Consider the following 26,413-nt stretch of genomic DNA (forward strand, 5'->3'; position numbering starts at 1 on the left):
ACGCCCAACGACTGAGCCACCCAGGTGCCCCAGTTGCTGGCTTTAGAACATAATTTTTTTCATCTGTGTCACATTAGCCCATTGAAACCACAACCTTGATTTTATAGAATCAGAGTGTACTTTCTTCCAAAAACTTAGAGATGATTGGGGTCTTTCTCTCTAAGCGATGATTTCCTCTGCTTCACATCTTACTGATTCAGATGCTTCATTAACTGTGCAAAGACTGTTAATTTGTGAAATCAAAAGCATAATAGGAATTCCAGGCTGTGATGAATCTAGTTGGCCTTCCTTCTAAGATCTACCGAAGGGAATCCTGATATCTTCTTCAGGGTTTTCTGTCTCTAATTCATTTGGTTGCCTTAGTCTCTATAGTCTTTTTCAAGGATGTAGTATTTGACAGCATAATAAACTCAAGAAGGAACAAAAGTAACTATTAATCAAATAAGCAGACTGGCGATTTCTTGAGCAAAGAAGGAATAGAGTACATTGTGGCTTATTTCTGTATTTAATTTAAAGTCTCTACTAGTTTCCCTTTGTGTTTTGAAATCCTAACTGTGCTTCCTTTGTCTGTGAAAAGGCAAAAGCATAAAGCTTGGATGACAAACCCTACATGAGGCAAAAAGATAAGCACATATAGAGCATGTTAATACTTTTTTGCTATAAAATATTTTAAAGGAAAAAAAGCGACTTTTCTAGTTCTAGATACCTATTGAATCCCAACAAAGTGCTTGCTAATATAATTGGTAAACTATGAATCAGAACCATTTCTAAATGAAATTTTTAATTCCCTATTTTAGGCACTGATTGTTTCATGCAGAAAATTAGGTTATTAAGAATGCTACTGGGTGCCTGGGTGGCTCAGTTGGTTAAGCGACTGCCTTCGGCTCAGGTCATGATCCTGGAGTCCCGGGATCAAGTCCCGCATCGGGCTACCTGCTCAGCGGGGAGTCTGCTTCTCCCTCTCCCGCTCCCCCCTCTTGTGCTCTTTCTCTCTCTCACTCTCTCTCTCAAATAAATAAATAAAATCTTAAAAAAAAAAAAAAGAATGCTACTAAAATTCCAGCAGCACCACATTTCATGAGAAATTCATTGTGAAAGTTGGTTGTAGAAAATCTGCTTCTGGCTATATTTGTGGTTTCGTGTGGGAGAGACAAAATATTTCCTTTAAACGGTATAATGACAACAAGTTCTCAGTATGTAAAATTGAGAATTGTACATGCCAGGATTTTATCAAATCCATAATAGTCTTCCAAGCACTGTGCTAGTCACTGTACAAAAGAAATAGAAGAAATTGTCCCTGGCCTTTACGATCTTTTCTCAGTTGTGGGAGATTGGACTTACATGCATGAAACAGAGAAGAGCCTAACACTTCCCTCCCTATGACAATAGAGTCTTCCTCTGTAACTTCAGAATCAAACTTTTTTTTGCCAGTGCCTGGCTTTCATTCTTTAAAAGTGCTTCAGTAGATTTTTTTTTTTTAAGGGGATGATCAGAGTATGTATTATAGCTGATGAAAACGTCAGTTAATATCCATAAAGATGAAATTGTTCTTAGCAAGATAGTTAATTCTTATACTTTTTAAAATATGATTTTAAAAACAGGGCGCTCCTTAGTTTTTGTCACTACCTTGCAGTAGACAATATTTGGTTTTGAATTTTATACTTACCTGCAAATTGCACAGGCTCATCTTCTCAGAAGAATTGTTCTTAGCAAATCTCAAGCCCACCTTAAATGAGCAAATGTATGCCCCTCATAACAAAATGTATAATTAGGATATCAGTTAATGAATTTCCTGATCATGGTTTCTGTCTTATAAATAACAGTTCATGGTCATTTTGAAACCTGTGTTTGTTATATGACCCCGGCCACAGCACAAAGAGTGTAAAGAGCAAACATCTTCCATTTCTTATCTAGTAGAACATGCGTGGGGCAGAAATACGGTCTGTGTACTCACTAAAAGAAACACTGACCACATCTTAGTTCTGAAGTCATGTGCACATGATTTAGTACCATTTTAACTGTGAATAGAGACATGAAATTAATCTTCCCACAGAAGAAAAATAGTTGTAAGCCAGGCTACCTGTAATCACAAATGTCACATACGAAGGGCAAAGGAAAGAAGAGAGAAGATAAGATCCCAATATGCAGAATATTGTAGAAAGATCAGAGCTCCTTTGAGTCAGACATGAGTTGGAATCTCTGCTCTGCTACTTATTTTGTGACTTGAATCAAGTTTTGTAACCTTACTTTTTTCCCCAACTCAGAGGATAGTAATGAGGGCTAAGCTAATGTGTGTAAATTACTTGATGGAACTCTCGGGACATAGTAAGTTTCCAATAATGGTAGTGGCGGCAGTTTATCATCATTATTGTGAGAGCCATCATTCCTTCCTTCCCCTCATTTTTGGAGCTGGTTATTCAATGCCCTAAGGCCTTTTTTTTTTTTTTTAACCTCCTCACCATTCACCTTCCTTTTGACTCCTGTTCTTTACTGCAGATCTCTCTTCTTGCTCTTTTGATGAGTGCCCTAAGCTTTAGGTAGCACCCTTTCATTGCTTACCCTCATATTGATATCTCCAGTCTGGACTCCTTTTCTACGTCTCCAGTTATATGTTGGAAGACATCTCAAATGTGACATGTCCAAACTAAATTCCTCGTTCTCCCCATAATCTTACCCGTAGCTGGACAAGAAGCCACAAGGGGGTACAGTGAAAAGGGCAGTAGGCCAGACTTAGGGCATACAAACAAAGATCCCCTAAACTTCTCCGGCCTTAGCTCCTGACACTGTTGAGTCCCTCTGGGCTGGAGAGAGCCTTACTCGCATAGTCTTTATGCCAGGGGCACTGCTGGTGCCCCAGATCCTAGCCATCACTGTCATCACCATTATCCTGCTACCTGTGGGACAGGAAGACTCCCAGACTAAGCAACAAGTATTTCTGGTCCCTTCCTAACTCACTGACTTTGGCTAAGTCACAGCACTGCTAGGTGGCTTAGATTCCTCACTTGTAACGTAAGAGGGAAGATACTAACACTAAGGTGACCATATCAGTTTAGTCCAAACCAGGACACTTTTGAGAGTAAAAGGGAGCTGTTGATAATTAGAATGACGAGCATAAACCATTACTACCCCTGGGCAAATGAGGAAGCTCAGCGACCCTAGCTCTTACTCAGATCCCCTCCTGCATTCATGATGTTTGATTTTGTGAATTCCTACTTCTACAGTAAAGATGATTTGTAACAAATCATTGTTGTACACACTGAGTAATATATATGCTAATATTAAAATGAGCTGGTAACTGCAACAGTCTATTAATATGAAAATCAATAATTACTGCTAAAGTAATACTAAGTTAAATTAGCTTTTATGTGTTGGCCAGAAACCCAGGCAATACATAACATGTTGTTTTCCTGAAAAATTGTATTCCATGTCCAAACAGCTGATTCTTTTCAAACAGCTAATTTTTCATGGGTCTGTTTTTACCCAAAAGCCTGTGTTCACCTCTCTATGCCATATTTTGACTTATATTGTAATGTTCAGTCATATCTCCTCTTGACTTTGTGAGAGGAAAAGAGTACTGGTCTCCTTATCATCTAAATTGTTCATTCTGAACATTTCCCATCTCTGACAGTTCTCTTCCCCTTCTTGAGGTTTGGTAATATCAGCCACTTTTTCAATATATGTAAAAGTTTCAAAAACAATAAAAGCAAATATTTGTATTACATTTATTATTATTATTATTATCATTATCATTATTATTATTATTATGAGCCATTCACTGTTACGCACTTTACATATAGGAATTCACTGAGTACTCACCACAATTCTGTGAGCTAAGTTATGGTATTCCTATTCTCAGGTGAGGTAGTTGATACAGAGACAAATTGAGTGACTTGTCCGAGTCCACACAGCAAGATGGAGTCTACAGTCTACCCTCCTAACCACTGTGTTTTACAAGAATAAGTTTGACACTTTGTTGTGCTCTTAGAGGTCATAGTCCTTAGGATGGCAATTTCTGAAGACGTAAAGCTGTCTTTTTTTTCTGGTTTCATTAGATCTTCATATTTCTTCCAGCCCTGCATTTTGCCTCAGAAGGGCATTCATTCCACAGAGTTTACACAGAATCTATGTCTTTTGAAGTCAAGTAGGAATCCAGTCAAGAACACAAATATGTCCTGAGTGTCCCGAGAGAAGGACAAAGTGCTATGGAATTTCAGTAGTGGGAGAGTTTTTCCCTATGTGGGGAGGAAGATTTATAATGGATAAAATTTTGTTTTTTTGGAATCCATAGAAAATGCCATTTCAGCAAAAGGAAGTAAACTCGGGGGTATTTACAGAATATAGTAAGAAAACTTCTGGAAAATAAGGTTGAAAATTACTGATTGTGGCAAGATCATGAAGGATCTTGAAGACCAGACTGAAGAGTTTATTGTGTTTTATAAAATGATGATTTTCAAAATGAGCTCCACTTGCAACAAACTTGAGAGATCTGATCCTTTCATCTGATGGAGTGGAGTCTGTATAAGTAGTGTATAAGGTCTTGGGCTCTGGTTTCCACCACTCACGCTTGTGTCAGCTTCGGCAAGGTAACCTCTCAGGGGCTGTGTTTTCTCGTCTGAAAAAAGTGGCTAGAATAGATGCACTGTGTGGGTTGTTTTAAGGATGAAATGAGGCAATCCATGTAAGATGCTATTACTATCTCACTATTTTCATATCATCATCTTCATCTTCAGCAGCTGTGGATTATTGGAGTCATGAGTCTCTTAAGGGATCAGTGAGGGGATCAGAACCTATGGAATCTAGCATCAAGAGTCTCTACTGTGATTCCAATGCCCCACTAATTCCTTGGAGTCATTCTTCTCAATAAGAATGGTAGCAGCACGACCTAACTGGAATCCCAGGATAACCAGCCACTAACTGAGAGTTCACTGGCTTAACCTTAGGCAAGTTACTTAATTCCTTGGGGGTCTTATTGTTCTTGCCTGTAAAATGAGGATAATGGTTCCTTTTGCACAGTAGCAATAATGTTTAAATGTGTGGCATGTAGTAGGCCTTATTAAATGGTGCGCTCATATATTTTTTTATTACCACACTAACTCAACTCCTATTCACAGATGGCATCTCAGAGGAAAGAGCTAAGCAACCAGGGGATTTTATTTTATTTTACTTTACTTTATTTTATTTATTTAAGATTTTATTTATTTATTTGTCCGAGAGAGAGAAAGAGAGAAGAGGGCATAAGCAGGGGGAGGGAGAAGCAGGCTCCCTGTGGAGCAAGGTGCCCAATGTGGGGCTCGATCCCAGGACCCTGGGATCATGACCTGAGCTGAAGGCAGACACTTAACTGACTGAGCCACCCAGATGTTCCTTATTTATTTCTTTTTAAGTAGGCTCCATGCCCAGTGTGGAGCCCAATGTGGGATTTGAACTCATGACTCTGAGAATAAGACCTGAGCTGAGACCAAGATTCGGACTCTTAACCGACTGAGCCACCCAGGCGCCCCAACCAGGGGATTTTAACAGGTTGGCTGACCTCATTCACATTCTTTTCTCTCTCCTAAAGATTTAAATTCATCAGATTTCAAATGGAAAGTAAGGATCTCTTTACTTCTGTGTTACTATTCTGCCTCTGTCTCTTAATTGGTTTCTGTCAATTTGGGCTGAAGGAAAAGTCTGAAGAGAATGACAAAGGGAATGTGAGGGGAAGATCAACAGTTCCAAGAATTTTTTTTTCCTCTCATTTTAAAAATATCTACTTTAGCTTTGGGAGCTGATGAATATGGTTACCTTAAGGCGGGCAGTTGAAACAGGTGAATTTTTGAGATTCCTTTTTCGCCTTGTGATTGCATTTTTGTGGTACGATAGTGTGATGATGTTATTGTAGCTTAGGTTGTAAGGCCTAAAAATGGAGACACTTCCCTACATCCATATTTATGATTAATTCTCTAAACAAGTATGCTTGGGCTGCAGGCCAGTCAGGCACGGAAGATGAAATGACTGTCTGCCTCATTGGAGGCATAGCGTGCTGCATCCTGGGTAGCAAGGCATTGAGAAAGGGAACTCTTTTCAGGCTTGTCGACCCTGATGAAGATGAAGGTAGGGCCAAAGAAGCTGAGCCATCTTTTTCTAGTGTTCTGGTTAGGATGTAACCAGCCGTGCTCTGAATCCTGCTGAGATTGCAGACATGACTTAGAGGACTTTTCACATCACCGACAAAAAATCTTATAACACAGTTCTGTGAAAGCACTTAATTGAAAAACATAAAAACCATTACTCAAGAAATTTGCCAGAATAAAATCTTGGTTGGTTGTGATCCCAGAATATTCACCGTAGAAATACTGACCTGATTGATTTTATCATTAAACATTTTTAGCTTATTTTAAAAAATAAATATTTAGTACCATACCAGTTTTTTTATTTTAAAGCTAAATGTCCATGTTAGTTCTATTAAAAGGAATGTTGGGGTGCCTGGGTGGCTCAGTCGGTTAAGTGTCTGCATTTGGCTCAAGTCATGATCCCAGGGTCCTGGGATCAAGCCCTGCATCTGGCTCCCTGTGCAGGAGAGCCTGCTTCTCCCTCTGCCTGCAGCTCCCCCTGCTTGTGCATTCTCTCTCTCTCTCTCTCTCTCTCTCTCTGACAAATAAATAAGATATTTAAAAATAAACAAAAGGAATGTTTAAAGGATGTCAGAGGAGGATGAGACCATCATTCGGTATCTAAAAAAGAGAGACAAAGTAGAATTTATTGCTCACTGTTGTAAGGGAGCTATGCTGGGATCAGGCAGAATCTCTCCAGCCCAGCAAACTACCGATCTTACATAGGATTTTAGGGAAGTGTGGAGCTGAGGGATTGGCAGATGTTCAAAGGCACGAGTGGGTTGATGCCATCTATAGAAGTATGGTTACTTGGGTGTGACTAGTGTTGTTTGGTTGGCCCCAAGCCGTATATGTATTGGACTGAATTTGTTCCTCATTGGCTACTTCAGAAGTAAGGACTGTCATTGGTTGGCTGGCTTTTAAAGTGTGTTCAATAATGTAATTTGTTTGTTGACTGAATGAATTCAAAACCATTTCTGATGACTTTTGGTTACACGGCTAAAGAATCATCAGTGTTTTCCTGAGAATGTGTGAACTTTCTAAATTCTCAGTCTCTGTTTTTGTTCTTCACTCAGTCAAAACTGCAGGAGATCATTAGGGATCGTCCAGACCTTCACCTATGTTGCTGATTCTTCTTGAAGATGGGGTTTCATTTGTGAAGATGTGATTTTCAGTTTATATCAATCAGCAGAATGTCATTTTTTTTCTTTGAGTCATTTGCTGAAACATCTGCTGGCACAGTGGCTGTCGAAGAATTTGAGGCACTAGACAATAAACATCAAAGGACTGTGAGACAAACAAGAATAACGAGAAGTATTAGAAGAAGGGACTAGAATATATGTCACTAGCATAACCTAAGATTTTTCAGGCATGACCCAGAAAACAAGTCTGAATCATTCCCTAGGTAGCCAGATTGCCTTTTCGTTTAGCTTAGATATAGATTGCTTTATTTCTTTTCTTTTTCTTTTCCTTTTTTTAAAAGATTTTATTTATGGGGCGCTTGGGTGATTCAGTCATTAAAATGTCTGCCTTTGGCTCAGGTCATGATCCCAGGGTTCTGGGATTGAACCCCGCCCGAATTGGGCTCCCTGCTCAGCGGAAAGCCTGCCTCTCCCTCTCCCACTCCCCCTGCTTATGTTCCCTCTCTCACTGTGTCTCTCTCTGTCAAATAAATAAATAAAACCTTATTTATTTATTTGACAGAGAGAGAGAGAGAGCACAAGTAGGCAAAGTGGCAGGCAGAGGGAGAGGGAGAAGCAAGATGTCTGCTGAGCAGGGAGCCCAATGCAGGGCTCCATCCCAGGACCTGAGATCATGACCTGAGCCAAAGGCAGCCGCTTAACCGACTGAGCCAACCAGGCGCCCCCAGATTGCTTTATTTCATCTGTAATGTTGGTCAGGTATAAATAACATGAATGTTAGTAGTGGTTTTGGTTGGCCAAAAGAAAGTCCAAAACCATTCTATTAGCTATAGCTGGAACTATTATTTTGATAGTCTTTTGTGGAAGCTGTCTACTTGTATGGTCATCTCTGTTCTGAGAATCTTGTGTTAATAGTCAATTTTCCACGAATCATCTGTTTCTGGAAGTGCTCTGGAGAACCTGTTTTAGGTTCTTGACTGATATTACCTTCTAGCTCTGCTAAGGTCCCTTCCACTTTTTTTTCCAGAGGATGTTGCTAGTTAGGTCTTATCCAGGGATTATGTTTTGTTTTGTTTTGTTTTTAGTTGAATAATGAGCATTCCTTTCAGACAGGGTGGTACCTGAATTTAGACAGAAAGACCAGGGATGATTTTATTCATCATCATAGACTCAGCACCAGCCCCTGTCTGTTACAGTAAATAATTATCAAATAAGTATCCAGCTTTATAGTATTTTTAGATTATTTTAGGCATTTCAGTCATGTTTCTTCATGCAGATTCTGATCTCATTGAAAGCAGTAACTATGTTGTATTCTTTTCTGAATGAAGCTTATCACAGTGTTTTCTGTGTTAGGTATAAATAAATATTTGTTAAATTGGATTCAAGATATATCGAGTGTACTTTGAGTATTTGGGCAAATACTGACACAGTTCCTTATTGTTTGAGTAGAAGAAGCCAGACCCCAAAAGAATACATAATATTTTGTTACATTTATTTTCAGCACAGATAAAGGCATAAACAAAAACAACAAAAGTAAGTGAAGTTTAATAACTAACTTGTATCAGGTAAGAACTGTGTGGTGAGTGATCTGGATCGTTTTTCTTTTCTCACCCATATGTGATGAGCCACTGTTCTTGGATACCTTACTTACAAGAAGAGTAAGAACTAATATTTATTAAGTACCTATTAACTGTCAGACTTTTTTTTAAAGATTTTATTTATTTATTTGGCAGAGAGATAGAGAGCACAAGTAGGCAGAGTGGCAGGCAGAGGGAGAGGGAGAAACAGGCTCTCTCCGTCGAGCAGGGAGCCAGACTTGGGGCTCAATCCCAGGACCCCAGGATCATGACCTGAGCCGAAGGCAACCGTTAAACCAACTGAGCCACCCAGGCGCCCGTCAGACATTTTTTTTTTTTTTTAAAGATTTTATTTATTTATTTGAGACAGAGAGAATGAGAGAGACAGAGAGCACATGAGAGGGGGGAGGGTCAGAGGGAGAAGCAGGCTCTCCGTCGAGCAGGGAGCCCGATGCAGGACTCGATCCCGTGACTCCAGGATCATGACCTGAGCCGAAGGCAGTCGCTTAACCAACTGAGCCACCCAGGCGCCCCCCGTCAGACATTTTTTATTGACCTCATTTCACGTAATGTTTTTAGCAGTCCTCAGAGATGTGCATAGTCTTCCCTACTTTCCAAGTGACGAATCTTAGAGACTGAAAGCTTAAAAAATTTACCCGGAGTCACAGAAGTCTTTAAGTAATAGATAAAGCTTGAACTTAGATCTGGATTACTCCAAAGTCTTATTTGTTCTCTCTACTCCATCACAAGATAAGTAAAAGGACTGAGAATTTAACCAGGTAATCTCATTATTTATTAGTGGAGGATGACAGAAAGAGGTCCTCTACTCTAGGGCAGGGATCAGCAAACTTTTTCTGTAAAAGGCCAGATAGTCAACATTTTAGGCCTTGCAGGCCACATGGTCTCTGTTGCAAATACTCAGCTCTGCTGTAACAACACAGCAGCCTTAGACACTGTGTAAATAAATGAGCATGGCTGTGTCCCAGCAAAGCTCTACTATGGACATTGGAAATTAAATTTCCTATCATGTTGATGTGTCACAAAATACTGTTCTTCCTTTGATTATTTTCACCCATTTAAAAATATCAAAACCAGGGGCGCCTGGGTGGCTCAGTCGGTTGGGCAGCTGCCTTTGGCTCGGGTCATGATCCCAGAGTCCTGGGATCGAGCTCCGCATCGGGCTCCCTGCTCAGCAGAGAGCCTGCTTCTCCCTCTCCCTCTCCCTCTGCCTGCCTGCCACTCTCCCTGCCTGTGCTCTCTCTCTCTCTCTCTCTCTCTGTGTCAAATGAATAAATAAAATCTTAAAAATAAAAATAAAAATATCAAAACCATTCTTAGCCTATAGGCCATACAGGTGGTGGGCCAGATTTGGCCTGTAGGCTGTAGTTTGCTGACCCCTGCTGTAGGCTGTTGCTGCAAAGAAAACTCAGAGTCCTTCTATATATTTTTTTAATTTATTAGTTTTTTAATTAGTTTCAGAGGCAGAATTTAGTGATTCATCTGTTGCATATAATATGCAGTGCTCAGTACATCAAGTGCCCTCCTTAATGCCCATCACCCAGTTGTCCCATCCCCCCACCCACCTCCCCTCCAGCAACCCTCAGTTTGTTTCCTAGAGTTCAGCATCTGTTATGGTTTGCCTCCCTCTCAATTTTCATCTTATTTTATTTTTCCTCCCCTTCCCCTGTATTCATATGTTGTGTTTCTTAAATTCCACATATGAGTGAAATCATATGGTATTTGTCTTTATCTGACTGACTTATTTTGCTTAGCATAATACCCTCTAGTTCCATCCACATTGTTGCAAATGGCAAGATTTCATTCTTTTTGATGGCTGAGTAGTGGTCTATTTTGTATGTATGTGTATATATATATATATATACACACACACACATACATACATACATACACACACACATACACACACACAACACACCATATCTTCTTTATCCATTCATCTGTCAGTGGACATCTGGGCTCTTTCCATAGTTTGGCTATTGTGGACATTGCTGCTATAAACATTGGGGTGTAGGTGTCCCTTCAAATCACTATGTTTGTATCCTTTGGATAAATACCTAGTAATGCAATTTCTGGGTCATAGGGTAGCTCTGTTTTTAACTTTTTGAGGAAATTCCATGCTGTTTTCCAGAGTGGCTGCACCAGCTTGCATTCCCACCAACAGTGTAGGAGGGTTCCCCTTTCTCCACATCCTCGCCAACACCTGTCATTTCCTGACTTGTTAATTTTAGCCATTTTAACAGGTGTGAGGTGGTATCTCATTGTGGTTTTGGTTCGTATTTCCCTAATGCTGAGTGATGTTGAACATTTTTTCATGTATCTGTTGGCCATTTGTATGTCTTCTTTGGAAAAATGTCTGTTTATGTCTTCTGCCCATTTCTTGACTGGATTTTTTGTTTTTTGGTTGTTGAGTTTGATAAGTTCTTTATAGATTTTGGATACAGCCCTTTATCTGATAAGACATTTGCAAATATCTTCTCCCATTCCATAGGTTGCCTTTTAGTTTTCTTGACTTTCTTTGCTGTGCAAAAGCTTTTTGTCTTGATGAAGTCCCAATAGTTCATTTTTGCTTTTGTTTCTCTTGCCTCTGGAGACCTGTCTAGCAAGAAGTTGCTATAGCCAAGGTCAAAGAGGTTGCTGCCTGTGTTCTCCTCTAGGATTTTGATGGATTCCTATCTCATATTTAGGTCTTTCATCCATTTTGAGTTTATTTTTCTATATGGTGTAAGAAAATGGTCCAGTTCAAATCTTACGTCCATTTTTAAAGTGGGTTGACTAATGGGATTGTAAGAGTTCTTTATATATTCTGGGTACAAGTCCTTTGTTATATACATGTATTGAAAATATTATCTACCAATCTATACATTGTTTCTTCATTTTCTTAACCATGTATTTTAACAGCAGAAGTTTCAATTTTAATAAAGTCAGTTTATCAATTTTTTTATTATGGCTAGTGCTTTTCTTTGTCCTAAGAAACCATTGCCTATGACTGGCTTGTGAAGGGTTTTTCCTGTTTTCTTTTAGGAATTTTCTGGTTTTAGCCTTTTTTGGTGTCTTTGATCCATTTTGAGTTACTTTTTGTGAATTACAGATTAAAGTTCATATTTTTCCTTATGAATACCCAGTTGTTCCAGCAACATTTATTGGGAAAACTACCCTTACCCGCTTTGAATGACCTTAGTGTCTTTGTCAGAAATCATTTTATGTATATATGGGTCTATTTTTAAATTTTATTCCGTTCCACTGATGTATATGTCTATTCTTATGCAACTGTTTTCTTTTGAGCCTTCACATGTTTTTTGTACATTTTAGTGTCAAAAGAAATCATTTGTCATTCTTCTTAATTGCAAGCTATCTTCTTTATGTGGGTCTCAGTTCATTTATAGGAGTATTTGTATTTTTACAGCTATGGAGGTGCCAAATAACCAAAACTAATGTAGATGTTTTTCTATGTGATCCCTGCCAAATCAATATCCTTTTATTCTCTGCTCTTAACATAGAGTTCTCAGTGTGTTAGCATTTCAACAGCAGCAGTAATTATATTTATGAGTCCTTATGTGATACTCTGTCTCAAACCTTATGGAAGTCCAAGTGGATTATGTCTTGGTTTTCATGCTTGTCACTTCTCATGGCTGCTTTTTTCTAAGATGTAGATTATTTCTTTGTCCCTTCCTTTTATTTCCTCCCGTTAAAATGAGTTGTCTTCTTTTCAGGGTTTACCTTTCTTATGTCAAAGAAGTTCAGAACTGTACTTCTGATACTTTTCATTTTACCTGCACCCTTTTTCCCCCCTTACCTGCCTTTAAAATGTTTTCCGGGTAGTTCCATGTTCTAGCAATATTTGTTACTCAGTTCCTATAGATTTCAAAATTATCCTTTTAAATCTGTTTTCTGAGACCATATGTCACCTAGTAAAGTGAAAAAACAGATTACTGAGCTTAGGCAAGGAAGGGGGTTTTGGTCATCGTTTCATGGGCTTTTTTGTTTAAGTTTGAGCTTTGTTTCATATCATAAAGCAACATATACTCATCATGGTAAAATTGCTGATCATCTCCACACTCAAAGACCACCACCACAAATATTTTGGTATGCTATTAAAAAAATATTTTTAAAAAGATTATTTCTCAAATTTACAATACATATATTGGAAAGGATACAATAAATGGTTTTAAATGAATGAATATTCTTTTTCTTTTCTTTAGTGAAATGTTTTGCTAGGCAACCTGCAGAAAGGCCTCCTACCTGAAAGGGAGATGGTATAGAAGCAGGGCAATCTCGGGCTATGGGCAGAGGGAGAAGGGGGGGCACCTAAGTTGCTCAGGGCCTGGTCTCCGCCACCTGCATCTTTCCCTAATATTCTATAGATACTAGCAGTGTTAAAGTAATTTACCTCAGTAGGAGAAAATTAATAAATGTTCATTTCCTATAGCTATTTACATATGTTTTATTTCTATCTTTATTCCCCTTCTTATTAGAAACTAAGAAACATCTTATTTTGCTTGACTTTTTTAATTTTAATTTCAGGTTGTCATTTCCTAATGTTAAGTGACATTAATTATCACTGGCTCTTTGCATGATTGGAACAGAATGACATGGTCAGACGAGGGAGCGATCAATGGTGGGATTAACTGGGCCAGGGTTAATGAACACCCAGCCAAAAATTATGTTTTTTAAAAATTTTAATTATATATTAAATATTGAATAGATTGAACAATGACACACACAAGGTATGAAGAATAATAATTCAGTGAACACCAGGACACTCACTAGTCAGCTTAAGAAATAGAACACTACCAGTATCTTAGTATCTGTACCTTTTAAAGCTACACATTCTAAAAGTTTCTTTTGGACAGAAGGTCTTTTTTTTTTTTTTTAAGATTTTATTTATTTATTTGACACAGAGAGAGAGAGAGAATGTGCACAAGCAGGGGGAGCGGGAGAGGGAGAAGCAGGCTCTCCACTGAGCAGGGAGCCTGATGTGGGGCTCGATCCCAGGACCCTGGGCTCATGACCTGAGCTGAAGTCAGACGCTTAACCAACTGAGCCACTCAGACGCCCCCGGACAGAAGGTCTTCATCATTTTTGTGCCGTGGACTCCTTAGGAATGTTATGGGCTCCTTCTCAAAATAAGGTTTATTCATTTCCCACCTTCCTCCACCTGCCACCTTACAAAAATAGTTCAGACCAAAGAAAAGTAGCTTTTATTTAAATATCAGGAGTAGATTGAATTCCTGTTGACTGATAATCCTAAATTCTTCTGAGCAAACATTTATATATTTGATTTTAATGAATAGGGTTTCTAGTCTGGAAACTGGATTAGGGAAGCATATTTTTATAGGGGAAATAAATTCAGCCTTTGTAAGTTAGGAGTTTGGAAGAACTGTACTAATTTGCTACTCCTGGTGTTTATTTGCATCATATTTCTAAGCCTTCCTTCCCTGAAGAATCGTCTTTTTTGCACAATACACACGGCCATGACTGGCATTCAGGGCACTGAGGAAATGCTAGTACACAGGAATGTTGATTCTAGCTCTAAGAAGGAGCTGACCAAGAGAACCAGTATCGCCCAAAGCAAATATATATTTTTGTACTTTGGATATTTATTTAAATTCCAAGCATTACATCTAGAACATGCAGAACAGGCTACCAGAGCTGCCTTTTCAGAAGGTGTATTTACCTAAAGAATTTATGCATATTTCATTAAAACCAAACCGACGATGTAAAAACACGGTCTACCCTTGGTTTGATTTCAATGTGTTTTTGCAGTGAAAAGCATGCATTCCTTAAATAATCATTTAGTTTTTTTGAAAATAAAACATGTTGCATTAAGAAGTATCTGATATTTATTGTGATTTTACTAATTCATTACTCTATGTTCCAAAGAAACACTGTGAAATCCTTTGTTAACTTGCAAAAAAAATAATAAATTGAAACCTGAGTGAACTTTAAGTATCCTAATACATTTAAAAAGAAATTGCATGGGAAGGGAGCTTAAATCCAATTAATGGAGTAAGAATGTGGGAGGGGGTGGGAGAAGACACGCAAGAGTGAGGCAAGTAATCGCTACGTAGTTCATGGCAACAAATTTCTTACCTTTGTACTCCAGAGCTAGAAAAGACTATGAAGACATAAATTCATCTATTTTAAAGAAGCCTCAACTAAGGATCAGAGAGAAAAGTCACGTTGGTTAGTGAGTGTTAGAAACCAGTGTTCACACTTCCATTCCAACCTTTTTTTTTTTTTTTTAAGATTTTATTTGAGAGAGAGGGGAAGAAAGAGGGAGCGAGCATGAGTGGGGGGAGGAGCAGAGGGAGAAGGAGACTCCCAAACAGACTCCCCTCTGAGCAAAGAGCCCCACATGGGGCTCCATCCCAGGACCCTGAGATCATGACCTGCACTGAAGCCAAGAGCCAGCCGCTCGACCAACTGAGCCACCCAGGTGCTCCCAATAACCTTTTAAATAAAGATCATAGATTCAGCATAATAACGGATGAACAATGAGGGTGACATTAATATTTATTGAGTCCTGACTGTGTACAGATACTTGCTTAACCGTTTACATATATAATTTAATTTCTGCAACCCGCAGGTAAGTAATGGATATCTCATTGAGAAGATAAGGAAGACTTGAGGGTTTATTCACTTGTTGACAGTAACAGTCATTCAGTGGTAGAGCCCATTCAGCAACACACATTTGTTTCAGGCTTATCATGGATAAGTGTTTTGCTAGAAACGAAGAGATAAGTAGAAAGATGACATCGCTTTCTCCTTCCACAGATTTCTACGTGAGATCCCTGGAACCTAACATGTCAGACGTACATGTTAGATCAGTAGCTTTCAAATGTTCTTGACCACAGCACTCAGTAAGAAATATGTTTAGGGGTGCCTGGGTGGCTCAGTCAATTAATCCGACTCTTGATTTCAGCTCAGGTCATGATCTCAGAGATGTGAGAGGGAGTGAGCCCGTGTTGGGCTCCACACTGGGCATGGAGCCTGCTTAATTTTCTCTCTCCCCCCTCCCCTCCCTTCTCTAAAAAAAAAAAGAAAAGAAATATGTTTATACTGAAACTAATGCACACATACATAAATAAAATATATAAATATGTGTAATTTCATAGCTGAAACAAAAGTTGTATGAAATATCCTTATTAGCATGCTAATACTTTCTATTCTAACCCTGTTGTATTCTGTTTTATTCTGTTTCATTTTTTAAAAGACTAGTTATGTTAAATTGATTTGATTCATGGGTCACATATTGAAAAAAGATACGTTATATATATGTTTTAAAAAGTTCTTTTACGTGTGTGTATAAAAAACTAGATACTACTGTTCCTCCAGGGCAACTCTAGCTGCTGCTTCTGTTATTTTATCTCTATGTTGTACTTGGATTGCTAATTTTGCTTTCTTAATTTAAGAAATTATCTATGGACTGTTAGTTATGGTAGATGAGGATCTAGCCATCTTACCCCATGCCTCATTTCCCCAACTTTCTTCCTCCTAATATAGGAAGTCTCAATTTTTATTTAATGAATAAGTATTGTTTATATTCTATGACTATAAATATCATTTATCACAGAGCCAAGTCATGCATTATAATTATATTTTCTTTCTTTTTATCTCTCTCTGGTTTTTGTTTTTGTTTTTTTCCTGGAGATAATTGCCCTGTTTTTTCACTGGCATAGTTTCCTATATAACAATCCTTAATTTTTTCCCAAGTGCTCCATCACAGCTGTCACACATCTATACTTAGTTTTTTGCCCCGAAACTCTGTTATATCAGATAATTCGCCATTTGCCTTGATCGTGGAGATCAAGTTTCATTTCCAGTGTTCTCCATCCACCTGCTGTGTCTAGACTCTGGCTCCCCAGCCCACTGCACGGCTCTCATCCTAGAGCCTTCTTCCCTCACTGCTCTCTTCGGTTGACTCTTCTATTTCTCCATCCCCATTCCATCTCTCTCTCGGTTCTCCCCTCATTTTGCATCAACACATTTTCAAGAAAGTTCCAAAGAAAGAGAACATGGGAGAAAACTTCCTGAGTGCATGCATGTCTTAAAATGCTATAGTTTTACCCTCAACACTTCGGTGATAAATTGACTGGGCACAGGATTAGGGATTAGAAATACCTTTCTCTCAGGATTTTGAAGGCGTTGCTTCCTTGTCTCCCAGTGCTGCTATTGGGAAAGTCAAGTACTTGTTCCTTCATGTAGGACCTGTTATTTATTTATTAATTTTTTTTATTTGAGAGAGAGAGAAAGAGAAAGGGAGCACCAGGGTGGGGAGGGGCAGAGGGAGAAGCTGACTCCCTGCTGGTCAGGAAGCCTGATGTGGTCTCCATCCCAGGACTGTGGGATCATGACCTGAGCCATCCAAGCGCCCCTATTTTTTTTAATCATAGCAAATATTTATTATGTTCATTCTATGTGGCAGGTACTGTTGTAAGTATTCTGCACTATTTCATCTATGAGATAGGGATTATTTCCTCTATTTTACAAGGAGGAGATTGAGGCGTGGAGAGTGTGGGTAGCTTGGAGTAGAGAAGGCTGTTGACAGTACTCTCCTATCGGAGGATTGGGGGATAGGCCACTTAACTGGGAACCCTCCAAATTTGAATATCTGATGTCCTCTCTAGGGGGTTATACTCCTGCCTTCCACTGTTCTTGGAACAAAGCAATGGTCTAAAGGAATCCCATTGTTAACTACGCAGACTTCCAATTAATCCTCATTCTTCAAACTTCATAGTTTCTAGTATTTTTGAGTCCTGTGACTTTCCCCTTCAGTTTCTCCAGAAAACATCTCTTTATTTTCCGAGCTGGGGAGGACAGTTGCAAGAATAATGAAAGAATTAGACCTTTGCTCACTCCACATACAGACACTTAAATACCCCTTTGGCGTTAGCCCCAGCACCACTTGGTGCTAACAAGTCCAAACCTTTCATGGACTCGGCAGGGCACACTGACTTCCTCCCTGGGGTGTCCCCCTGGGTAGGTATTCTAAGAGGTAGCTCGGGCAGCCCTGGTCAGTGACTTACCACTGCCCTGGCTGCTCACATTTTTTTAATTATAAAATACTAATGTACAGCAAGTTATAGGAAATAAAATAGCCTTGTATTTACTACGTGGCTTTATCAACCCTTAACAAATTATTTAAGCAACTACTTCAAAATGATCAATAGAAACATATCATGTATATGGTTGGTGCCTCCTGTGTATCACTTCTGGTCTCCTTTGATTCCCCCCTGAGCAGTTATCTAAATTGGTATGTATCACTGCTAAGCATGTTTCTATACGACTGCTATGGAATGAGTCTATAAACAACACATTGTATTATTTTTCACATTTATGAGCCTTACTGGAATCATACTTCATGTAGTCTCCTGTTGATTCGTGGAGCTCTTTTTCATTCGTTTTAGCTTCTCTGTAGTGTTCAGTTGTGTGACCTAAGAGTTAATTTACTCATTCCTTTGTCAGTAGTCTTTTGAGGTTATCTCCAACTTTGGACTTTGATGACAGCGGTGCAGTGAATGTTCTTACACATTTCCGTGAGCGTGCCTGTCAGAGTTTCCCGCAGAGCTTCTGCAAGTACCCCAAGATATTGGTCCTCTCAGTCCTTGGGGTAGCCACTTGGGACTGGGATCAGTAAAGCCCCCAGGCCAGTCTCCTTCAGCCACCAACAGTTTTATCGTTTTACCCACATTGCAGAAGGAAAAGGGGGGGAAAAAATCATGTTTCTACGTGGAATTACTGAATTGAGGAGATGCCCATCTTCTAACAGAGATTGCCGAGTTGGTCTGCAGAGGAGTTGTGCCAGTTCATGCTCCTGTTGCCAATGCAGAGTTCTTTTTACCGAAACGGTGCTGCACTGTCGTTTGATAACGTGGCCTTTAGTGTTAGACTCTAAAATGGGTTGGAGCTCGTCTCCACCCACGAGCTGTGTGATCTCTGTGTGATCTCTGGCAGGCTTCCTACACTTCGCATATGCCTTCATGCCCTTTTATGTCAAAAAGGGGTAATCATAGTCCGTAGTATATTCTAGAGGTACTTCAAGGATTAAATCAGTTGATGTGAACCTCTTTGAATACCGCATGTCCCTGTAAAAGGCCACTTTAAAAAACAATGTTTGCTATTACTGTTGCTTAAAAATTGATTTTTACCACTCAGATGGGTATGAAATGGAGTTTAATGTGGTCTAATTTGCATTGTATTATTAGTGAGGTTGAGCATCTTTTTTTTTTTTTAAGATTTTATTTATTTATTTGATGGAGAGACACAGCAAGAAAGGGAACGCAAGCAGGGGGAGTGGGAGAGGGAGAAGCAGGCTTCCCGCCGAGCGGGGAGCCCGATGCGGGGCTCAATCTCAGGACCCTGGGATCATGACCTGAGCCGAAGGCAGACGCTTAACAACTGAGCCACCCAGGCACCCCGGTTGAGCATCTTTTCAAATGTTTATTAACACTTTGGATATCCTTTTCTGTTCTGTTGGGTTGTTTCTTTTTCTTGTGAACTGTAGGAGTTCTCTGTATATTCTCTTTAAATATTCCGAATGCTAATTCTTTGTCAGTTATATACAATGCAGAGCCTTTTATTTCCAAACTTGGGGCATGATTTCTAACTTTATTTATGGTGTTTATTGAACCATGGAAATCTTTAATATAAACTAATATGTTATGCATTTTACTTATGAAATCATTCTCCACATCAAGGTCGTAAGACACTGTCTTATAAAATTTCTCAAGTATTGCTTTTTGTACTTGAGTCTTACCTAGAATTTATTTTGGGATATGAGGTACGGATGCTGTTTTATTTCTTTCTGTATGAATAAGCGTTTGTCTCCTGAGTAGGGGTCAGCACACCTTTTTCTGTAAAGGGCCAGAGAGTAAGTATCTTGGGTTTTGTGGACCACATGGTCTTCGTCACAACTACATGGTTCTGTCATTGTACTGCCAAGCACGTCACTTAACCTCTCTGACTTGATTGCTCCAAGTGAACACTGGGGATAATAAGCGTGCCTATTTCATGAGAATGTTGTGAGGATTAAATTATGGACTAAGTAGACAGGAAGTAAATGCATGGGTAGAGTGGAGTTCCAATAAAATTTTAGTTATAAAAACAGGCAGCAGGTTGCATTTGGCCCATGGCCTGTACTTTACCAACTCCTGTTCTAGATGAATCTAACCCATTCAATGCAGATGTTAAACAAGGATTTCATAAATTGTATACATATCATATATGTATGATAGATACTATATATTATATGAATTTATGTATGTAAATATATATGAACTGTACCCTGTATAAATATATAATACATATATAATATAGATTTATTTCTATTTCTTGCCAATCCCGTAGAAATTAGCTACCTTATTCTCTTCAAAACTATTGTTTCCTCCTGTACACATTACTCACTCATCAGCATGTTTTTTTATTGAACCTCCATATATTCCAGGAATATAGAGTTTACTGCAGAACTTGTTCTATTTATAGGCAACCCCAATTTTTTTTGGAAAACAGTTCTGTCTCTTGGTAACTTTTCTCCCACAGCCTAAAACTACCCTCTGAAACTGCATGTTATAAACTAATGTCTCCTTCTTAATGCCATAACCTTCTTAAGTTTACATCTCCCGCCCTCCCTGCACAGGACAAACAGTTCTTGTTCTCATGGGATACTCTTTGAGTCCCACTGATTCTCATGGATTCAGTCAAATAGCGAGTGCCTGCTTTGTGAGCCAGTCACTTTGCTAGACACTGAAGATGCAGGGGGGAGCGAGTTCCTATGGAAATAAGGCATCTGGAACAGAACACACTACCCGGATGTGGCCTGGCCCACCCAGGGCCCAGTGGATGACTCTCTTCCGTGGTCTGTACATTATGCTTTTATTGATGTAACCTGAGTTCATGCTGCTTTATTACTTTTCTCTTTCTGCCTCCAGACCGAGGCTCTTATGAATTATCTCAAAGTCAGTATGGCAGACATGAGGCCCTCTTGGGTTTTCTTCAAATGAGAGAATTTAGGTTCAGAGTGGGAAGAAGCTTGCCGAAAGTCATATAGCTGATAAATGGAAATCAAATCCACATCTTACCATTATTATTACAATTATTTCTAATATTGCATGCTTCTTCACATAACACAGGTTGTCCTGATGGAACTTTCTTTGATCCCAAAACAGTCTTTGCCAGGGAAACACTAAAAAGAAACAGACTCACGCAAAGGAAAATGGGGCTTAAGACACAGCTTCTCTCTCTGACAGATGTCCAAAGACATCTCAAGTTCACTCCTTTGGCATGGATACATGTCTGTCTCTCTGTTTAGACAAGTCAGTCTCCTCTCTGGTGAAGGTGTCAGAGCTAAACCATAGCACACAGAAGTTTAGAACTTGAGGCAGACACCTCACCTCCATGGCCAACGTGTTGGAACAACAAAAGATAGCAGCCCGTTGGCGTAGACCCTGGACCGGGGGTGGGCTTCTTCCTGCACACACCAAGTGCTCTCACTGTCTGGGGGCCACAAACTGTCACGACAGTGATGCTCTTAAGATCTACTAGTAGCAGACATCCGGTGAAAGCTTATTATGTGCCAGTGACTGATGATTTAACCTATTATTTTATCCTTGCGACATTCTCATGAAGGTAGGTGCCATTATTTTTTTTTTTTTAAGATTTTATTTATTTATTTGAGACAGAATGAGAGAGAGAAAGAGAGCTCATGAGAGGGGGGAGGGTCAGAGGGAGAAGCAGACTATGCGGGACTCGATCCCGGGACTCCAGGATCATGACCTGAGCCGAAGGCAGTCGCTTAACCGACTGAGCCACCCAGGCGCCCAGGTAGGTGCCATTATTATCTCTAATGTTCACTCAGAGAAACAGAATCTGAGAGGTTAAGTGACTTGCCTGCGAGTAGGTGATGGAGAAGTGCTCACAGCCACGCCGCTGTTCCTGCCAACTTGTCCAGAAGCAGGGAACATTGACCTCTCTAATCCCAAATCCCTTTTTAATACTGAAGGACTTTGGAAATTAAGAGGATCAAAGAGAAAATATTAGAGGATTCAAAGAAAAATATCTGATCCCCAAATTCAAAAGCATTACGGCGGTCTTCATATTCCTGATAGCCTAGAAAATACTTACATCTATCACCTTAGTATTTGAATCGCCCTTTAAAATATTTTGACTCTAGGGGCGCCTGGGTGGCTCAGTCAGTTAAGCGACTGCTTTCGGCTCAGGTCATGATCCTGGAGTCCCGGGATCGAGTCCCGCATCGGGCTCCCTGCTCGGCGGGGAACCTGCTTCTCCCTCTGACCCTCCCCCATCTCATGCTCTCTCTCTGTCTCATTCTCTCTCTCAAATAAATAAATAAAATCTTTAAAAAAAATATATTTTGACTCTATGTCTATATCTGTGCATCTGTGGAGATAGGTCATTCCTCATTGCACCTCCCTTCTGGTTATTGTTCTTACCATTGACTGACATGTCCCTTGACAGGCCACCCATGGCCTTATAATTAGTAAGTGAATGGTCGGTTCCCCATCTTTATTTCATTTGATGCAACTGCAATAGGAGAATGTTACTCCTTATTTTAATTTTTATTTCCTTCTTTATATGTCTTCCTTCTTCACAGGTTTATCATATAGAAAGAAGTTGAAACAAACTGGTTTGGCAACTGTACAATATAAGGCTTATTGAGATTTGGGGGAAGCTTGAAGAAAATGAGACGGTATATGTAAAAAGTTGAAGAAAAACATTATTAATTGCAGAGATACATGGCATTTTTTCTTGTGAGAAGAAAAGGTTCCTGCCAGTTAAATATTTCTTCTTTTCAAGCGTGGTTCTTGACTTTGACACATGCTCTTCCTTTCAGAAAGCTGTGGCATAGACTTATGGCCCAGTGGGCCTTATGTTTACTGGGCTAGGAGTGTCCAAGCCCCAGAAATAATCTCTGGTGTTTTCTAGGTGTTCACCTTGCTGTGGATTGCTGACTGGATGGTCCATCACTTCTGGAGGAAAGGGAAGGACCCAGATAGCTTCTCCATCCCCTATCTGACGGCATTGGGTGACCTGCTTGGGACAGCTCTGTTAGCCTTAAGTTTTCATTTTCTTTGGCTTATTGGAGATCGAGATGGGGACGTTGGAGACTAATAAATCCTACAAACCGTTCTCAAGTCCCAAGGAGGAAAACACAAGACAACCACTTATGACTCTTTTTCAAAAATCTTAAATCAGTAGTTTGACTTCTACCAGGGTAATCTTCAGTTGGCCCTGATTCAATTAAATGGCCTTAACATTTTTGTAAGGAATTTGTGTTAAAACCAGAATGAACAGTATTTGTGCTGCTTTTCATAGAATAAATGGTAATTTGACATAGATGTAGACACAGGCTCAAGCTCTGAAATTAATTAAATAGGGAAGACTATAGGATGTTTACAGTGAATAATTTAAAAACCACTGATGTAGCAGAAATGTACTTTATTAATGTTTAACTTATAATGCCAGGTTCGAGAAAACCAAGTTCTACTTTAGCCTGTCTTATCTCACAGATGTATTGTCCTGCAAATCCTACTATAAAATGAAAGGGACCAAAACCAAGCCTTTAATAGTTTTAACTATGCCCACCTCTCTGCTGGCTGAGGATAAATGATCAGCGACTAGCTCCCAACCTGACTTAAATATGTTCTGCTGAGTATAAGATAAACTTACCTTTCCCTGTGCCAGTGCGAATTTAATTTCAGCTCTGGAAGGTCTTGGCAGGCTACCCTTTAAACACAGAATGACCTCGAGAGATCTTTAAAGAAAGCAGTGGGTCATTTTTGATCATTGATTTGTTGAAAGAATTTTGATCTTTTTAAAAAGAAGACTGAATAGTCAAAACCAGAAGATAAGCTGGGCTGCATTTGTAGGGACAAGATGGTGTGAGAAATTGTGTGTGTTTGTGTGTGTGTGAGAGAGAGAGAGAGAGAAGAACAGAGAGAAGGCAGAGAGAGAAGTGTTGGATGGAGAGGTAAATCTTGAATTCTTGATAGCAAAGATCATAGTGCTATTGAAATATTAGCATTTATATAGTTATTCTTAAACACATTTTACTGATATGTTTTTGTCATTCGGTCCACAGATTTTGCTACTCTCCAGGATTTACTATTTATTACCTATATTATAATGAATGGTTTTTTTCTTATGAAAAAAACTACCATTTAATATCACCATGATTATATTACGAGATTTCGAATGAACAAGTGATTCATTTGCTCTTTTGAAGAAGTCTGTTGGAACTTGTAGGCTTACCATTTTAAAAGAGAAGTTGGTGGGTTACTTCAATGATTGGTCATGTCTGTGCATATCACCTATTTGCACAAGCCTATTTCTACATGGGACTCTATCATATACACTGCTATGTTTCCTATATATTTTTCTAAAACTCTGACCTATATTCCAAAACTTGACCAATGCTTTAGTTATTCAATAGTTAAGCATTTTTATATCACGTATAGTTCATTAAAAAATGGAGTAGAATCTCTCAAGATCATCACATATCTAATAATCGAACTGTAAGGGGGAAAATGTACATTAAGGTTGATCATTATGGTGTAAGTTGTGAGTTAGTGTTAACATTCTATAAATAGTACATTGTTTATAAACATGTTGGGGAAGTATTCCTCTTACACTCTTTAAAATAAGGGGACTGTGGTGTAGAGTTATATATTTTTGCTTATTTTAAAACTTTAATTATTCCACTCTTCTGCCTTATAATGAATCTTCCAAGGCAGAGAACTGAACTAATTATAGACTTTCTCCTTTGGAGAGTTATAATGTCAAATAGTGAACATTCTTTTAAAAGAAAGAACGATTAAGTCAATGAATATTTAGCTGCAAAGATTTTTTAATTTAAAAAAAATCCATAAATAATTTCTTTAATTTTATTATAAAGCATTTGTAAATTACTTATTTAAATTTGGGCTGTATGATTCATAAGCATTTCTATTTGCCGATAGATTTCTATCTTGATTTATAACAAAAAAGTGCCCAGCAAACTACATTTTTAAAGCATTTACCGTCATCTTTAGTGCATTACATATTCTGAAACACACTCAAATACACTCTATTATATAGTACTCACAACAGTACCTGTGAAATAGATCAGGGAGATATTCTTATCTGTATTTTGCAGCAGAAGAAACTGAATCGCAGAGAAGTTACACTTCTAACATTGCCTGGGTGTGAAGTGCCCAAGTCGTGACTAAAATCTCGGTCTCTGGTCTCCTGAGCCAGTTACTCTTTCTAGGACCCCCCGGTGTACCAAGAGTAGCTAACTAACTAAGTGACAGGAAATAGGCTGGAGCATCAGGGTTTTCTAAAGTAGAATAGAATATTGCTACATCTTTTAGGGTTCAGACAGGGAAACCTCCATCTAATCTATCTTAACGGTAAGTATAGCCAACTCTGAATTATTCATGTTCTAAGACCAAGGAAAACACAGATAAATGAAGACTTCAGAATAAAGAATAATGCCTGATTTCATTGAACATTGAGTGGCCACCACCTTCCCCGATTTAATATTTTCCATAGATGCTAATAAGTAACTAGCATGGCTGATTTGAGTTCTGTCTCCTTTCTCTTTTGCTACCCAACCTTGGTTACAGCAACCAAATGTCTAAAAGGCATGTCATAGGGAAAAATAAAGACATGGAAAAATCAGTTACCAATTAGCTCAATTAATTTATAAAAGGGATATATATTCCTTTAAAAAATTTTTTTACTGGTTTTCTGAAAGCCTTTACATAAGTATGCAACTAATAAGATGACTTATTTACCCACGACATAATTTATTATCAGTCTTATATAATGTAAATTGACAGTATTTATTTTTATACAACATAAAAACTCCTCTCCAAACTTCTTCCTTTCACTAATTTATCACTTTATTTATATAGAGATCATTTTTTTAAAACCATATTTTTATTCTTGCTCACTAACCATTTTTTTTCCTTTAAAAAATACAGTTTAGAAGCTGATAAAATGGAGACTTTACGGTAATGTCTCTTCTGGGAGACATCAAAGTTCCTCATCATGCACTATCAGTGATGTAGCCAAATGAAATACATTTGAAGAAGTCTTTCAGTAATTGGGCTTCCTTGCCTTATAATGTATCTATGGTATTGTATACCCATTTATAATGGGCATCTGCTATCTTCAAATTGTTGTAAGCTCAAATAAGAATAAAATGTAAGAAATACAGCCTTGTTGTACTTCTTGATAAACTAGGTGGGCATCAAGCCTGTGTGGAACTCACGTAGAAGAGAATGGAATGATCTATGGATATTTGTTGTATTGATGAGTATAATAAACCAGGCTCTGACCATACCTCCACCTCTAAACCATTGCTTTAGCACTTCTTCACTGTTGAGCACTCCTCTCATTTTCAGCTTCGATTCCTAGCTCCATCAGTCCACGCATCCTCAGCTGCCTCCTTCAGACTCACCGGAGAGCTCTGGTTAAACACAGCCCCTGCCTTGCCGGTGCTCGAGCAGCTAAATATGGCTCACGAAAGACACAGGACTGGGGCGCCTGGGTGGCTCAGTCGTTAAGCGTCTGCCTTCGG

General features: G+C 38.9%; 1 protein-coding gene across 4 annotated transcripts in view; it reads left to right on the top strand.

The window, feature by feature from the left end:
* The window catches only part of SLC41A2 (solute carrier family 41 member 2), a 114,099-nt gene extending 88,050 nt beyond the window's left edge, over positions 1 to 26,049 (top strand). For 3 of the 4 annotated variants that reach the window (XM_045872696.3, XM_064590695.1, XM_045872695.3), the window contains exon 11: positions 22,774 to 26,049. In XM_045872696.3, the coding sequence (XP_045728652.1) occupies positions 22,774 to 22,959 (186 nt within the window). In that variant the 3' untranslated portion in view covers positions 22,960 to 26,049. Of the gene's footprint in view, positions 1 to 7,168; positions 7,590 to 22,773 lie in introns of those variants that run through there. The other variant, XM_054506859.2, reaches the window with a different exon arrangement.
* The last annotated feature ends 364 nt before the right edge of the window (positions 26,050 to 26,413 follow it).

This window comes from Mirounga angustirostris, unplaced genomic scaffold, assembly GCF_029215605.1.
Source record: "Mirounga angustirostris isolate CCGP_5_RB_7025 unplaced genomic scaffold, mMirAng1.0.hap1 SCAF_5, whole genome shotgun sequence".
NCBI classification, from domain to species: domain Eukaryota; kingdom Metazoa; phylum Chordata; class Mammalia; order Carnivora; family Phocidae; genus Mirounga; species Mirounga angustirostris.